Below are 16,235 nucleotides of genomic sequence, written 5' to 3'. Positions count from 1 at the left end.
TCGATTGTTGCTTCTTTAGGGAAGAAATCAGCCTATGTTGTTTATAAAGTCACTTGAACCTTTTTGGATGTCCAAGTAGAAACTTGGTTTGGCAGCTTTTCTTAGGAGCCGGAGGAAAGCGGATTTGCCGGTGGGCGGGGGCGGAGGGAGTCCTGAGTGGCGCCCCCTGCTGGTGGTGTGTGGGCACCACCTTGCTTCTGCCTCAGGGCAGGGGAGTCGCTCTCCCACCTGCCTTCTCTCAGTGTGAATTCTGAGCCGCGCGGAGGGTCCGTTGTCCTAGATACATGATTATGTCCCGTTCTCTTTCCCAGTGCAAATGTCGAGCGTGTTGTTTCCTTCAAAAAGCTTTTCTTTGTTTCTGTTTTACTTTGGACACAAAACCTGATCAAGAAGCTTTCGTGCCTCATCAGGCGTCCAGCTGGCCCGCTGTGGACAGGGGAGGCCAAGTGAGAAACAGGTGATGAGGGAGAGGAGGAGGTTCATTCTCCGAGACAGCCCTTCCCTGGGAGCAGCCTGAGGTAGAAGTGCTGGCAGGGCTCCCCCTGGGGCTCGGCAAGGACAGGGTGGACCAGAGGCTGGGAGAGCGTTGCAGAGAGGTGTGGTTCCCGGCCCTTGGCAGGAACATCTTGTGGGCGCCGGTCTTTGGAAGCTGAGCTCACGGGATCTGTGCTCTTCTGCGCTTGGGTGAGGTGACTTAATACGGTGAAGGAGCTTAAACAAACTAAAGGGAGGAGCAGGTACTGTGTGCGTTCCACACCCTCGCAGGTGTCGGCGTCTGAGGTGAGCGCGCGTGCGTTGGTGCTGGGTGACAGTCAGGTCACATCCGGGCCCTGGAGCAAGTGTCAGTGGGGAAGCGTTTCCTTGAGATTGGACGAGGTGCGACACTAGATTCCAGGCACAGGGCCTATAAAGTGATGGTCCTTTCTTGATGAAGATCCGAGTTCCAAGTCTGTATCCTTACCCAGACCTGGAGAGGCAGCGCGGGTCACAGAAAGCTGCATCCTTCCCGATCGTGGGACCTGGGTAGGTTCGTCAACCTCTCTGAGCCCTTTTCCTCTAAGAGAAACAGGTGCAGCCGTCGCCACCTCGCAGAGTCGCTGGGACGTGCGAAGGGGTGAAGCGGTCACGCATCTTGTGCCGGGTTGGTGTCGGCAGCCCTGCTTGCTCGCCGTGGGCGTGGGCAGTGGGGCAGCACACATGCCGGGAGCTGATTCCACACGCCCTGAAAAGTTAGGGTCCTCTCGGGGCAGGTGTCAGTTGGAGAGTTACCCCAAGGAGAGCTGACTCTTCCTGGGATACGAGAAGATCTGTTTAGGACAGGAAACATCGCGGCCCACTGCGGCACTTTACTTACTGTCTAACGGACACCTGCTCTCGCGGTGAAGGGACTGGTCTCCCGAAATGCTGTAATACTGATCAACTTTGGACAAAGCATATGGTAACTCATTTCTTCCAAGTACCAGGGGCACTTTATAAAAGCAGATCATTTGTTTACTGTGGGGCAAGATGATTCTAAAAAAATGAATACCGTCTGCTTGGGACTCTTGGATATAAACGTGGTGTCTGCATTGGGGCCCCTCCCCGCCCCCCAGCCTTGGCACAAATGAAAAGGACGTTTACTCCTCCCCCTCTTATTTTTCCAAAATGAGAGCAGATGACCAATGTGATGGCAAAATGCCACCCACGTTGATACCTCCTCAGCTGAAATCAGTCACTGGGCTCCTGTGCTCCTGTAGCACTCAGTTCTGTTTCAAAGCAGCTCATCCCACTTTACGTTGTACCGAGGTATTTACACATATTTTTCTAATACATTGCGTCTTACTCGTTTTTGTATCTCCCACCACAATGTGTTGCTTGTGGTGGGAAATACATATATAATGAATCAACGGGTCAGAGGTGAAGTCCTAGCTCTGTGGCTACTTAAATAAGCTAGTATTTTACTTCCAGATTAAATCTGGCTTTATCTCAGAGCAACACACCATCTGCAGATAAATTTGGTGAAAGGGAAGCCAAAGAGCATCTCGTGGCCTGTGAATCCTCAGATGGATTTGGGGGGTGTTGAGAGATACACTTAGGCGGGAAGGGGGAGCAGCCAGGTTTGCGTCTGCTCCCAGAGGCCACAGAACTGTTTCTCTCCTGTGACTTAGGGCCCTCGTGCACGCCCTGTCCTTCGGGAGTATAAGAAGCCCCTCTCTCTGAACACGAATGCCAAATGCATTCTTACATTAAGTTCATTGCCTTTTCTCCAAAAACCTTAGCCTTTCCCAAAAAAAGAAGGAGTGGGGGAATCACTCCGGCAGAGTGAACTCCCTCCAGGAAACCATGGGGCGTGGTGTTGCCCAGAACAGACCTGTACCTGAGCTTGTGGAGGGACGACCTTCAGGGGACAAGACCCAGAGCCCTGGACAAGTGGATAATACATTTAAAAAGTAAAGGGTCCAGTTCATCTCTAGCCCCTTCCTGACTGTCCCACAGTGATTACTGGAGCTGCCTAAACCTTGACACATGTCCAGCCCCACTGCCCATCAGAAGGGACCCATAGAGTTTCATCAGACAGGTTGTCAGTTGTCAACCCCAGACGGGAACCAGGCAGCAGGCTGAGCAGCACGCTGGCTGGGAGCCCCTGGAAGGAGAGCTCAGTCCAGCAAAGCAGGGCAGCCCCGAGAGCTGTCCGGTTGCTGGAGGGGACAGGCTCACAGTCACAGCACTGTTGTGAGGGTCAGAGGGACAGCACATCTCAATGTGACCTGTAAGCCCGCAGCAGCTGTCCACGTGTGGGGTGATGTGTGAAGTCCACCAACACGGTTCACACGAGGCTGCATTTAGAAACACCCAGGCAGTGGATTTATCGGGTGAGGCAGTCGGAGTGGTGTTTGCCACCCTGGGAGCCTGGAGTTGACCTGCCCACTCCCGAAGCCTGGTGGGTTGACGTGGGGGGCTGGGCCCCTGACGATAGTAGAAGCAGGTGTGGTGGGTGCAGCCCTGGTGGCAGGGTGGGAGTGAGCGGTGCCCCAGCAGAGAAGAGCTGGTGGGTCCCACCCGCCTGGGCCACCACCAGCCCCTCTTCATTCTGTGCTGCCACAGTAACTACATCCAAAACCCTGGGCTAAAGGCCTCAGTGTGGCATCTCATCTAATCCTGCAAGCAGCTGTGCTCACGATACAGAGGCTGAGTAGCCAGCGCAAGGTCAGCGGGGGTGGGGGTGGGGGAGCCTGGGGGTGGGGGAGCCTGGAGCTGGGCTGAGATCCGGCCATGTGACCGAGAGCCAGGCCCGAGTGACTGTGCGCTCTCAGAGCTGACCACCAGCCTGCGGGGGGTGGGGGGGAAGGAACCCAGGCCCCTTCTTCTAGTTCAGCCTCCCCTGCCTGACCTTGTGAACTTTCAGTGTACCTCGCACTTTCCAGAAAGAGGGGACAAAAGAAGCAGGGGGCTCAGTCCTCTCGTGTCATTCTTCCTATATCCCTGGTAGCTATATTGGCTAAAGTCAGGTTTTTGTATTTGGAATTTGGTTTTCCCTGACATTCTTTTTCTTTTAAGAGCTTTGTTGAACTGTAACTCACATACCATACAATTCACCCATTTAATGTGCAATTTGCCGGCTTTCAGTATATTCACAGCTATGCATCCGTCACCACAAGCAATTTTCGAACGTTTTTGTCACCCCAGAACGAACCCCCATACCTGTTGGCCATCCCCGACTCTGTCCCCTCGCTCTCCCAGCCCTGGGCAACTGCTTACCTGTCTGCGGGTTTGCCTGTTCTGGGCATTTCAGTAAATGGGATCACACAGTGTGTGGTCTTCAGCGTTTGGCTTCTTTCATGTAACTTAACGTTTTCAGGCTTCGTCCACATCATGGGCTGTGTCAGTGCTTCCTTCCTTTTGTGGCTGAGTCGTATTGCATTGTATGGACACCTGTTCCTCAGCTGATGGACACTGGGTCGTTTCTTGGCACTTCTGACTTCATTGTCACGTGAAGTAATTAGTGTTTACTGTCCCTCAAAAATCGTGTCTCCATTTCTTATTATTGCTGCTGCTGTATGTTAGAGTCCTTGGAGCAAAATCCTGCATCCTCTGGACCAGGAGCTGCTGTTTTTCTTGCTGTCTGTCTTTCAAGGTCATCGGTACTTTCCGAGGCCCTAAGGACCTGCCGTGAGAGGAGCAAACGTGTCAGCTCATTCCCTTCTCACAGGCCGTGTGCATTTGCACAGATAAGAAGACTTGAGGCCACATACTTGCACGTCAGTCTGTGGTGGGGCGGGATTTGAGCCCGGGCTTCTTTGGCTCCCCTGGAGTTGCTGGCACTGCGAGCTCCTTTGAGAGGCGGGGTCTGCACACACAAGGCCGCGTGAAGGCCAGGAAATAGACCGCGAAGATGGACAGTCGTTTGGTTCGTCAGGTGTGTGGTGAGCCTGTCTGCTAGGCACGGTGCCCGCAAACAGGAAGACAGGCTTCCCATGAGGGCTGCCAGCCCCGCGACCTGGCCCCTTAGCCCTTAGCCCCGGGCCTTGATTCCACTTGTCTTGGCAGCTGGAGGGTTTCTGGCCTCTTGAAAGTGCCTGGAGGCTGAGCGAACGCAGGTGCTGAGGGGGTGCCACACGGCGCCCGTTTCCTGCGTCCCGTCTTTCTGCCAGTACTGCTTATTACGAGGAGGGTGGGATGGGATTTTTTTTTAAGTAGTTATAGATGAGTGGGTGTTGGGATCTGTTTGAATAGAGGCCCTTAATCATTTACGAGGCAATTATGTTTGATTTCAGGAATGCAAGAAAGGACTACATTACTGCCAAGTACATTGAGAGGAAGTACGCAAGGAAAAGACACGCGGATAACGCGGCAAAACTTCACAGCCTTTGTGAGGCTGTCAAAGCAAGAGATATTTTTGGATTACTCCAAGCATACGCTGATGGTGTGGATCTTACAGAAAAAATCCCACTGGCCAATGGACATGTAAGAAAAGACCTGTAAAAACAGAAAAGAAAGGGTGAGAGGGCGGGGAGTGGCAAGGCAGTGTCAGCAGAAATGCTGACAAAGTCGTGTGACTCTGAAAGAAGAGGCAGTGAGTCCTGGGGGAGGAAATTAGTGGGTAATTCTTAAACCAGAACTGTAATGGCAGCTCTGGAAGGAAGGTCCATCCCCAGGGGAAGGAGCGTCTTCTCAGAGGCCTAAGCGCCTCCTTCTGTCGTCCGAGAGCCGCATTAGCGCCTCAGCCAGGCCTCGGCTGCAGCTCCCGAGGCCACGCCGGGAAGGAGAGCTTGGACCAGGCCTGGTGCACCGCTGTCCAGCCTGCTCCCCTTGCCCTCCTCCCTGGGGGAACTGGGCCAAGAGGGTGGGATCTCACCGTCGGGATCCGTCCGCAGGAAACCACCAGTGTTACGGCCGGTGTGGCCTAATTCTCTTCCGCGGGTGTGCCCTTGGACGCACACTCACAGCCCCCCGGACCCTCCTAACCCTCGTGGACGCACACTCACAGCCCCCCGGACCCTCCTAACCCTCGTGGACGCACACTCACAGCCCCCCGGACCCTCCTAACTTTCGTGGACGCACACTCACAGCCCCCTGGACCCTCCTTACCCTCAGAATAAAGGCGCACGGGACTGGGTCACCCTTAGCAGCTGAGCACGTTGTATGGAACCGTAATGTCCAGTGTTTGAGAGTAAGACAGGGAACTGCAGCCAGGGTGCCCAGGGCCGCGTCTGCTCAGCTCAGAGCTGTGCTGCAGCCGAGGAGGGGGGGGGGTGGCCCGTTGTCTCCCTCTGCCCCACGTTCCCCGTTACCTGGATCTCCCCTTGGCCTCCAGCTCCCTCCCACCCACCTACCTGAAACAGCCTTCATTCGTGATTCTTCTCTCCCACCGGCCAGAACTTCCTTCAGAAGAGGCAGGGGTAGTCATGTGCCATTTAGTAGCAGCTGAAGGCAGTCCAGGTATTAGCATTGATGGCGTTATCTCTAAGTGTAGAATGAAAACGTTGAACCCGGCATTTAAGACATGCATTTATATTTACCCAGGGAGCAGGTTTAAGAGCCCGGGGAACCTTCCTGGAGCCAGAACGGAGACCCCTCTTACAGGCAATACCTCATGTTGAGAGGCAGGGATGAGGGCAGAAAGATCGAGAGGACTTTGCCATGAAACCCCTGAATTCCTCATTATTTCCCGTGGAGTAAGGAGGAATAGGGCCAGTCTCTAAACGCAGGTTCCCAAGGGCAGAGTTTGCCGCGGAGATTAGAGGGGCCCTTGGTACCTTAGAGGTAACGTTTTCAAAGGAAAGATTTAGAGGCTTTGGGGAGAGAAATACACAATTTTTCTCATGTGGGACACAGAATTGAATGCTCCCCTTGGAATTCTGGGATGTTTCTGCTTGGTCTTCAGGAGCCGGACGAAACTGCCCTCCACCTGGCTGTCAGATCCGTGGACCGGACTTCTCTTCACATTGTAGACTTTCTAGTTCAGAACAGGTAGGTGTTCTAAAATCAGGGAAGGTGTTTGATTTCGTCCCTTGGTGTTTCTGAGAATGGAGCCAGGGGTTGCCCCATTGCTTTAGTTGTGTGGCCAAGATGCTGGAATTTCCCTGGGCCTGAAGAGGAATCATGGGACAGGGACAGTGCTGCCACGTGTGGAGTGTTCGGATGCAATCCTAATAAAGCCCCCTCCCGGGGTCTGCGAGGTCCCGCCTCTAGTGTCTGGGACTCAGGGCGATGCCCCGTCGATAGCCCTGCTGAATTCCGAGCCCCGGGAAAGCAGCCTCTGTCTGTGGCCCCCACGACCACCCCTTTGCTTGTGCCGTAAGGTGCGGGTCCCACGAGGTCCAGGCGGGGCACCCTGAGCAGAGCGAGAGGGAAGCAGGAAGCAGAGATCCTCCTCCAGCCGCTGGCCGAGCTGACGTTGTAAACCGCAGCTCGGGGTGGTGGGCTTTCTGCGTGGTTGGAAAAGCTGTTATTTTTAATTAGAAGTTGACTTTAGAGAGGACATGCGCAGACGGCGTCCCTGGCCCCAGCAGTCCCATTTGGTGCGTTCTGCCTCGCTTGGTGCGGGGCCTCCCTGGCAGCTGAAGGCCAGTGGTGAAGCCCCGGCAAGGAGCATCCTGACTGCCTGAGCCTGGCGTGGGTGGGTGGGTGGGTGGCTGCTGGAGGGGGCGGTGCTGGTTAAAAGCCACAGGAATTGGCTTCAGATGGAATAGAAGATCCCAAAGTGCAGAAGCAAGGAGAGATTTTTTGCATTTTGTATCTTCTGCCGTTCCCGGCTGTCTTCAGAAGAAATGGCCAGAGGTAGAGGAGCTTGGGAGGCAGCTCCTTCCCCGGGAGCTGGGAGTTCTCTGGATGCCTGGGGGAAGCTGTCCTCTGATGGAGCCCGAATGCTGTCCCAGCGCCAGCAGCGTGGCAGGGGCCAGCTCCGTGAGCAGCTGAGCGGTACCATCCCCCTCAGTGAAAATTCTCGGGGGCAGGAGAAGCGGAATCCTGGTTTCTTTTCTTCCAGAATGGGAGGAGGACAGCAGGAGTAGAGGGGAGATCAGAAGCGAGGCTCCTTTTTCACACTGAAAACGTAGCTGCTTTAAAAAAGAAAGGGAGGGCGGGAGGAAAGAGTATGTGTGGCTGGTTTCCTGCTGATGGGAGCTGCGGGCATCACCTCCTGATGGGCACACTCCTGTTCCCACATGTCTGTCCAGCTCCGAACAGGCCCAGGGCCACCTCCACCAGTGGGGTGAGTGGCTTGTCCTGGGATCTCCTGCTTTTGTTTTGTGTTGGAAGAATCTTTGTGGTCTCCTCACGGTTCCCCCATAGCCTGTTTTCAGGGCAGCTCAGAGGAGCCTGGGGACTCCGAACTTTGGAAGAGCGGCTTTTCCCCTTCCTGGCAAGAGTGTTGTTAGTAAGATGAGAAAAGCTCACCCCGTCCTTCTGTGTGGGACAGACTGGGCAAGTCACGCAGGCTTCCTAAGGCCCAGACAGGCACTGCCAGTGAAGCGGGAGGGATGCCAGGTTCACCTGCCCGTGCCCCCGCTCAGGTGCGCACAGGTGCCTTGCTCCGTTTCTGGCGGGCTCTGCCACTGTTGTTTATTCCCTGATGTCCTTAAGCCAAGGCCTCCTCCTGCCCACAGGCAGGGCTGGTGCTGTGGGCCCCCCACCCCGGAGGAGGACTGAGAGAAACCCTGCCCTCCGTGAACCCGAGTTCTGGCTTCCTCTCCCGGGGAAGGAAAGCAGCCATGCCCATCGTTCGCATATTGTCTGTGGCTGCGTTCAAGCCACCCTGGCCGAGCTGAGAGTCCCTGCCCGGGCAGCCCCAGTCCTCGAGCCTGTGCCTCACTGTTCTCTTTCTCTGTTCCCGTCCTTGCCAGTGGGAACCTGGACAAACAGACGGGCAAGGGCAGCACGGCCCTGCATTACTGCTGCCTGACCGACAGCGCCGAGTGCCTGAAGCTGCTGCTGCGGGGCAAGGCCTCCATCGGCATCGGTGAGCCTCCCCGCGCCGCCCCGTGCAGTCCTGGTGCGGGGCTCTGGGCAGAGCCGGGGAGTCAGTCCCGTCCTGCAAGCCTGCTGTGGTCTCGTGCTCATCAGCAGTTTCCCTCTGCTGTCTTGTAGGCTTGCCGTCATGTGCAGGCATTTTCTGAGAGGCAGAGGATGGCCCTGCAGCTGTCGCTGGTACCCAGGTGACCTGGACCAGGTTTGGGCATCTCGCCCTCCTGTTCCTGACCCCCACCTGGGATCATGCTGAGCCCCTCACTGGCTCTGGGTGGGCATGTTTACTGGTGAGAGTCACTGTTCACTGTCCCTCCGTTCACTGGCACCAAGCCTCCTCCACGAGGGACCCACGTCTGCTTGGCCTTCATCCCTCCCTCCCCTGTGGGACCCTGACCTGTAGCCGGCCAGGCACAGTCTAGCCCGAGGGTGTCCGGCTGTGATGCTGTCCTGAGGTGGAGCTTTTGAAGAACTGTTAAACAGAGAGCAACGAGCAGAAAGAAGGCACATGCCTGCTTGCGAGCCAAGTTGGGTTTTTTTCTTTTTTAATTAATCATCAAATCTCATTGACTGAGGCTCATTTAGAAGAAAATACACAATTCCAAATCTTCAGACTGCTTAAAAGGAGGTGTAAGGTCTTCTACAGTCGGCTGCCTGGAACTAGATGAGCAGTGCTTTTGCTTAGAGAATTACCGTGAACTGCTTTATTCAACAACTTGTGCCTTGGATATTTATTTCCACTGGTTGGCTACTTCAGTGGTTTTATCTTCATTAGATTAGCTCAGACCTTGTCTTATAAAACCTTACCGACTGCACACTGCTGCAGTTTTGTACGGTTTCAGGACAGTTCAGCACCGACTGGGGCGAACTAGCTGGGCTTCGTGAGTCGTGCTCAGTTCCGTTTGGTGCTGCTTCGCCGGGTCCTCTTTAATTGCCTCTCAGTGTCAGACCTCTGCTTGCTTTTGCCGTAACACGTCTGTTCGTTCCCCCGCCTCTTAGCTAACGAGTCAGGAGAGACGCCGCTGGACATCGCCAAGCGCCTCAGGCACGAGCGCTGTGAGGAGCTGGTGAGTGTCCCACCACCCGGCACGGACAGGGTGGGGTTGGGGACGCCGCTCCCTGGGGAGGGCTCTCTCGGAGCCTGCAGGAGGGTCCTGAGCAGATCCCAGTGGCCTAGAGGGGATGGCTTGGAGAAGGTGTCCTGGGGCCCCTTAGAGAGGAGGTGACCATCCCCCCCTGTGACACTCGGAACACGAGTCAGTATGTGCTGGTGGCGCATGTTGACGGCGGCCCTGGCTTCGTCTGGGGTGAGTGGAGCTGAGGCCCCTCTGGGTCAGGCCGGGTTTACAGGGGGCTCCACCGCTGCAGCTTGGGAAGGTCACGCCAGCTCTCTCCGCCGTTGCCTTGTGTGTGAAGGGGGCTCAGGCATACCAGTTCGCAGGTTTTTGGGGGGAATCGTTGTTGAACTCTGCAGAGCAGTGGGCACAGAGTAAGTGCTCAGTCTATGGCACCATTAACAGTCGGTGCTGCAGAGCTGTAGGACTGCTAACAGGTATTATCCTAAGCACTTCATGTCCAATAACTCATTTAATCTTGATAATTACCGTAAAGCATTAATTAATAGGTACCTACTGTTACCCCATTTTACAGATGAGGAGACAGGTACGGAAGGGTTAAGTAAGTCGCCCAAGACCACATGGCTGCTGTCTGGCTTTGGAGAAAAGTCAGACCCTCATGTGCTAAGGCGCCCATTTATCTCATGGATTAACTTCTCTCCTGTGCACCTAGAATGGAACCAGCTGTCTACCTTCCTGGAGAGAATTGAGAAGCTGGTCATTCACGTCATTTTCCGCAGGGCTTCATTCCCTCGTGCTGGTCAGGAAAAGCGGGGTTAACAGTTAGTGGACACGTTCCTTCTCCTCAGATTGAGATGCTCCCGCGTGCAGTTGTGGGTACCGGCAGGCTGACCGTCACCCTTTAGATCTCAACCCCCTGGCTGCGTGCTGCAACTTTGCAGCTTACAGAGCGCTAAATAGGGGTGGTCGGGCTTGAGCTTCAAGGTTATCTGTGGATTAGGGAGTGTGGGGGCTTGACCTGAGACGCAGCGATTTGTATAAGCCAGCCTCACACTGGGGTGCAGGCTCCCTGCCCGCTACTTCTTGGCCATCTTGGTGGACACCCGCTTTACAAGGCCGAGTATTTGAACAGCGTCACCGACAGTGCTTTGTTGTTCTCAGCTGACCCAAGCCCTATCTGGAAGGTTTAATTCTCACGTTCACGTCGAGTATGAATGGCGACTGCTCCATGAAGACCTGGATGAGAGCGATGACGACGTGGATGAGAAGCTGCAGGTCTGTGCCAGCTTGTGGAGCGCTGAGAGTGTCCCGATCAGCGGCCTTCAGAGCGGCGTGGGTCCTGGCCTGTAGTTAGGGTAGAGAGCTGTTTGCAGAAAACGAAATACGGGTTACTTTTTGCTTCCAGTGATCTCAGTAGGTTTGTGGTTTTACCCTTCCCGTAACTGCCTCCTGTCTCCCAGCTCCTACAGACGTGACTATGGACGAACGATAACTATGTAATCAGAGGCAGCTTCTCGCCTTCTGATACGAAGGAAAGATACAGCGAGCCTTGGATTTTCGGGGATTTTAGAGGGAGCTCTCTCTCTATGGATAATGTGATAAAGAGCCAGCTTCCCCCAGAAGCAGTGACCATGTTCACCTAGTTGATCTTTAAAACCTTCGCTGAAGTCACTGACCCTTAGAGATCATTGGGTCCAACTCATTCCTTTATTAGATGGGGTCATTCAGGCCTCAAGAGAGGGGATGTCTTGGCCAGAGGGAAGCCAGTATTTGGAGACCAACCTGGGGCCCTTGCCTCCTGGTCCAGCCTCTCCTCATGACGCTGTCTGTCTTGTGCACTTGAGGGCACCCCTGGAAGGCTGCCACCTTCACACGAGGCTCAGAGTCAGACCCAGGAAGACTGACTCCAAAGCCCATACGCCTAGCTGCTGTGAAATTAGTGGGAAAGCCGGGTGTAACGTTTTAATTTTTACTGTAGGATTTTAATGTCCTGATGTGTATTGATGTCTGATTATTTATATATGGCATTTCCGAAACCTGTTGGACTATCCCGGTTTATGGAGCAGTTAGTATCCGTACTTACGGTTTCTTGGAATAAGAAATTTCTGAGTTAGCTGTAAAACGGCATCAAAGTGAGGGGAGCTGGCTATTTCACGCTAGAGTTGCCTTTACAAGGGGAGAAGGTTTGAAACACCTGCCCTGGAGCGAGTGCCTCTTGGTCAGGCACACGTCACATTCCCGGGGTTGTGCAGGCAGTGACTCGGCAGGTGCCGTGGACCCAGTGAAAGCCCGGCAGCGGCGCTGACACTCGTCCCCACCCCTTCAGCAGAGAGCGGCGGGTGGTGGTTTGCACAGCCATGGGCTTTGTTGGAATTTAAACTGTGTATGAAGAGCCACTGGCCACTGAGCTCCTCGTACTGGAGCTGGGCGTGGGCCGTTGGTTGGCCAGAGCCTTGGCCAGGCGGGCGGGCGGGCGGTCCCGTGAGGGGAGGAGGCGGTGACTGCCGATACTGATACCTGCTAAGCTCCGGGCACAGTGCCGGCAGTTAAAGTCAGACCCACTGGGGAATTCCCTGGCGGTCCAGTGGTTAGGACTCCACACCCTCATTGCCAAGGGCCCAGGTTCAGTCCGTGGTCGGGGAACTGAGAATCCCGCATGCCGCGTGGCGAGACCAAAAAATAAAAATAAAAGAATAAAGTTAGCCCCACTTATCAGATGAGAAATAGGATCAGGAAGGTTAATTTGCTCAAGATCACAGCTATTATAACGAAGCTGACTTTGAAATACAAGTTCCATCTAATTAATTCCATGGTTCCATGCACATGGCTTTCAGGTGGAGTAGGGGTCAGCAGACTCGTAAAGGGCCAGATAATAAATGTTTTAGGCTTTGTTGCAACTCCTTAGCTCTGCCAGGGTGGCTTGACGGCAGCCACAGACAATATGCAAATGATGTGATGGGCATGGCTGCTGTCTAATAAGACTTTATAAGAACGGGTTGTGGCCCCATGGGCCGTGATTTGCTGACCCCTGAGTTAGAGGACTCTTAAGAGTTCCAGTTCCTACGGGAAGAAGACGTTGATCTCCCCCGAATTAGCCGTATGGCGGTTGGGGATCCGCTGTGGCCGTGCGTGCCTAGAGCAGCTGCACTGTTCTGCCATCAGAGAAGGGTGTTTACGGAGGGGACACGCAGTGAAATACAGAGCTAGGCTGAGGTAACTGGATGGTCAAGGTGAAACAGCTTATATTTTAAATTCTTCACAGAATGAAGAATTGTAAGTTTTTGTAAATCATGGCTTTTTTTCGTGTGTGTGTTTCCGTTAAGGGACATGGTAAGAGTGAGTTTTAGGTTTTGCGGCTGTCATGTGACAGTAAAAATGCACCGTGCCCAGGTGTTAGACTGCTGTACCTGAGGCTGTACCCAGTACGTCAGTCACTGTGCCCAAGAGGTCAGCGCGTCTGTATTTCACACACCTCCGCCCACTACCCCCGCAGCCCAGTCCCAGTCGGCGAGAAGACCGGCCCGTCAGCTTCTACCAGCTGGGCTCCAGCCAGCTGCAGTCCAACGCCGCATCTCTGGCCAGAGACGCCGCCAGCCTGGCCAAGGACAAGCAGAGGAGCTTCGTGCCCAGCATCTTGCAGAACGAGACGTACGGAGCCATCCTGAGCAGCAGCCCACCGCCCGCCCAGCCCGCGGCCCCCAGCACCGCCAGTGCTCCCCCGCTGCCCCCGCGGAACGTTGCCAAAGGTACTGAGCTGTTGGCGGCCCCTGGATGCACGAGCGGTGTCGTTGGGATTTTGCTTTGGGGAAGCTGTAGTTGCTTTGTGTGGGCCAGCTTCAGGACATGTTTTTTCATTTGGGGTCCTTTGTTTTGTACTTACGTTGTTTGCTTCTTAAAAGAACTCCGTCATTCTTGGGATGGTGGTAGAGTGTCTTGACTCCATTCTCGTTCTGGGCAGGGGTGTGGCATGTGTGACTCGAGGGATGCAGGGACGCCACCAGGGTAGGCCTGAGATGGAGGAGTCAGCACCTGCTGCTGGTCCCTGGATGTTTTCCTGCAGACCTTTTTCCTGGTCCTTTTCTCTTTGCGGTCCGCCCCTCTCTACCACTCCCTTTGCCTTCATTCTTTGCCTTTTTATCTTTCTCCGACCTGTACTTGGCCAGCTTGTGGCATCCGATTATTTCCTATCTCTGTGATCCCCATGAAATGAAGGATAAAGAGATGCTAATTTGGGAAACGGTGCTCAGCCTAACTAAAAATACGAAATAGTCCCCGAGGGTCCTACCAGCGCCTTAAGTGCCAAAGCTTCCTGTGCTAACCTCAGTCGCAGCACAGTGAGTTTGACTCAACAGATGCTGTTTCTTGTTTTTATAAAAATGGAAACTTAAGCCCCCAGAGGTTTAGTGATTTGCCCAGCACTGAAGGCCCACTGGCCATGATGCTCCCTGAAGCAGGTCCCGCAAGTGGCCAGGCCAGCTCTGGGCTGGGGCCTCCAGAGGGCTTCCCAGGGGACCGGGGGCAGGAGCCTCCATGGGGCGTGATGTCTGGGCCCACGGCTGCTATAGGCCGATGGTGGTCCCAAAAGTAAATCCCAAGTTGCATTTGCGCGGGAGCTGCTCTCCGGCAGAGGCGTGTAGGCGCGTGACCGTGGTGCTGCGAGCCCCGGGAGGGAGGAGTGCGCACATCTGCCGTCCTGTGGGGTCTGTGCTCACAGTGTGGGGTGGCTGTGCCCACCGCCGCCCCCCAGCTGCTCTGAGTGTATTGCAGACCCTCCCACACGGCTCTGCCCCCAGTGCTCAGGGAGGCAGAGAAGGCTAATGAGCCTCCTGTCTGGGTCACCAAGCCACACGCCTTAGGAGCGGACCCACGCTGCACGGGGCAGACCCCTGAAACCCGTCCGTCACCGCCCACAGGGTCCGTTCGTCCAGGGCACCCAGGCCTGACCGGGAGGTCCCTCAGCAAGGAAGGAGGTCACGTCCCCCAGCTGCGAGGGGCCCGGGCAGGCGGGGGCCGCTGCGGTGGCTGGGGCCTTGTGGGTGCGTCTCGTTGCCTCCCCCCAGATCCCAGTGCCTGTGTTTATCTCCACCCCATTGGTGACTTCTACTGACTGTGTGTGCCATGTTAGGAAAGATTTTATTTTGCTCTGTTGGGCCATATAAGAGGAATAGAAAGCTGTTCACCTCTATTTCTTGTTTTCTTAAAATCTTAGGATGAGAAAGTTTGGGTTTTTTTCCCCCCATTTCTTTCTGCCACTCCCACCGTTAGCTCTGTCTCTTCCTTTGGTGACGGAGATTACCCTTCATCCCTGCCAGCCCCCCAAAGGGTACCTTTGTTCTCCGTCTGTTCCACGCTCGATCCACGAGGAGTCCCCACACAACAAGCAGGACGGGATTGATGTTCTCGGGCCCTGCATGGAGGAGGATGTTGTCCACGGCAGACGTGTGAAGGCTCCCTCTGACCCCGGGTGGGCCCTGTGCGGGTGTGGCCTGCTTCCATCTCCAGGCCCAGCCTCGGACACGGTCATGCCTGTGCCCTGAGCAGATGCTGCTCCCTGAGGAGGAGCTTTGTGGGCAGAGGAAGGGTGTGGCCAGGACAGTGCCATCTCCCTGGTGTGCCACCTGAGCTGACTTTCAGCCAGAAACGTGTGCCCCTCACCAGGTGTCTTTGATTTGCAGCCTTCTCTCCACGTGCTCTGAGGACAGGTGCCCCCCTGTGCGAGGTGGTGACCCCACAGGGAGGACTGAGATGGGTAGAGACAAGCAGACGTCCTGTCCCCGAGTGCAGTGCTCAGGAGGCTCACTGTGGTCATCATTTCCCACTTCAAACAGTGTTTAAATTTGAGAAATAAAATTGGTAAGACTGAGAAGACCAACTGGGAATTTTCCCCGGAGCATCGCTGGTTCGGTGTGTATTGGTATCTGTCTTCCAGATACCAGAAACAAGAATTTTTTTAAAATCAACGTCCTATTTGTGGCCTTAATGTTATTCTGGAAGGGTCATGTGTACCATTTTATAGGGGAGAGGATCAATAATGCAGTGTTCTGTTTCTGTTTTTGTTCTGTGCTCGTGCGTGTGCGTGCGTGTGCATGCCTGCGTGTGCACGTGCGTGTGTGTGCATGTGCGTGCGTGTGCAGTTCAGCCAGCCTCCTCAGCTAACGCCCTGTGGAAGACAAACTCTGTAAGTGTGGACAGTGTAAGCCGGCAGCGATCTTCGTCAGATCCGCCAGCTGTCCATCCACCGCTGCCCCCTCTCCGCGTGACATCTACCAGTACGTTTTTTTCCTTTTTCCTTTCTCCCTGTTGGGCTTTATGCAGCTGGATGGCTGGGGGGGGTCTCTCGGCAGCCACTCGCTGCCGGCTGCCCGGCGCTGCCTGGGGGCCTGTGGCTCTTCTGTGGCCCCAGCCCTGCGGCCGCTGCCCCCCAGCGGCGGACTCCTGTCTGCCTCACACCCCACGGGGGCCCTTCACTCTCCTGCTCTGTCTCCCGAGCACTTCAGCAGCATTTCTGTCTCTCACACATTGGCCCCGGGGCTGCCTTTGGCCATTGGGTGGTTCTCGATGCTGGGCTGTGTTCCTGTGGATTATAATCTGGTCTGTGCTCTGCCCTTCAGTGTCACATGTCTGTGAGAGTCTCAGCACCCGGGGGAGGGGAGGGGCTTTTTTCCAGCTGCGAGGTTGGTGGGGGGTCGACTGGAGGGGGGGCCGAGGTCTGGA

At 55.1% G+C, this 16,235-nt stretch overlaps 1 protein-coding gene across 9 annotated transcripts in view; it reads left to right on the top strand.

Moving 5' to 3' along the window:
- The window catches only part of ASAP2 (ArfGAP with SH3 domain, ankyrin repeat and PH domain 2), a 156,677-nt gene that overhangs the window by 132,350 nt on the left and 8,092 nt on the right, over window positions 1-16,235 (top strand). For 7 of the 9 annotated variants that reach the window (XM_060309105.1, XM_030844548.2, XM_030844547.2 and 4 more), the window contains 7 exons: window positions 4,755-4,944; window positions 6,365-6,450; window positions 8,325-8,440; window positions 9,445-9,512; window positions 10,683-10,796; window positions 13,015-13,267; window positions 15,656-15,790. In XM_060309105.1, coding sequence (XP_060165088.1) covers window positions 4,755-4,944; window positions 6,365-6,450; window positions 8,325-8,440; window positions 9,445-9,512; window positions 10,683-10,796; window positions 13,015-13,267; window positions 15,656-15,790 — 962 coding nt within the window. The remainder of the gene's footprint in view (window positions 1-4,754; window positions 4,945-6,364; window positions 6,451-8,324; window positions 8,441-9,444; window positions 9,513-10,682; window positions 10,797-13,014; window positions 13,268-15,655; window positions 15,791-16,235) is intronic. The other 2 variants (XM_030844550.2, XM_030844549.2) reach the window with 1 other exon arrangement.

The sequence above is a fragment of the Globicephala melas genome, chromosome 12 (assembly GCF_963455315.2).
Source record: "Globicephala melas chromosome 12, mGloMel1.2, whole genome shotgun sequence".
NCBI classification, from domain to species: Eukaryota; Metazoa; Chordata; class Mammalia; order Artiodactyla; family Delphinidae; genus Globicephala; species Globicephala melas.
Note: the sequence above shows the minus strand (reverse complement) of the source record. Positions and strands in the feature narration are given on the sequence as shown.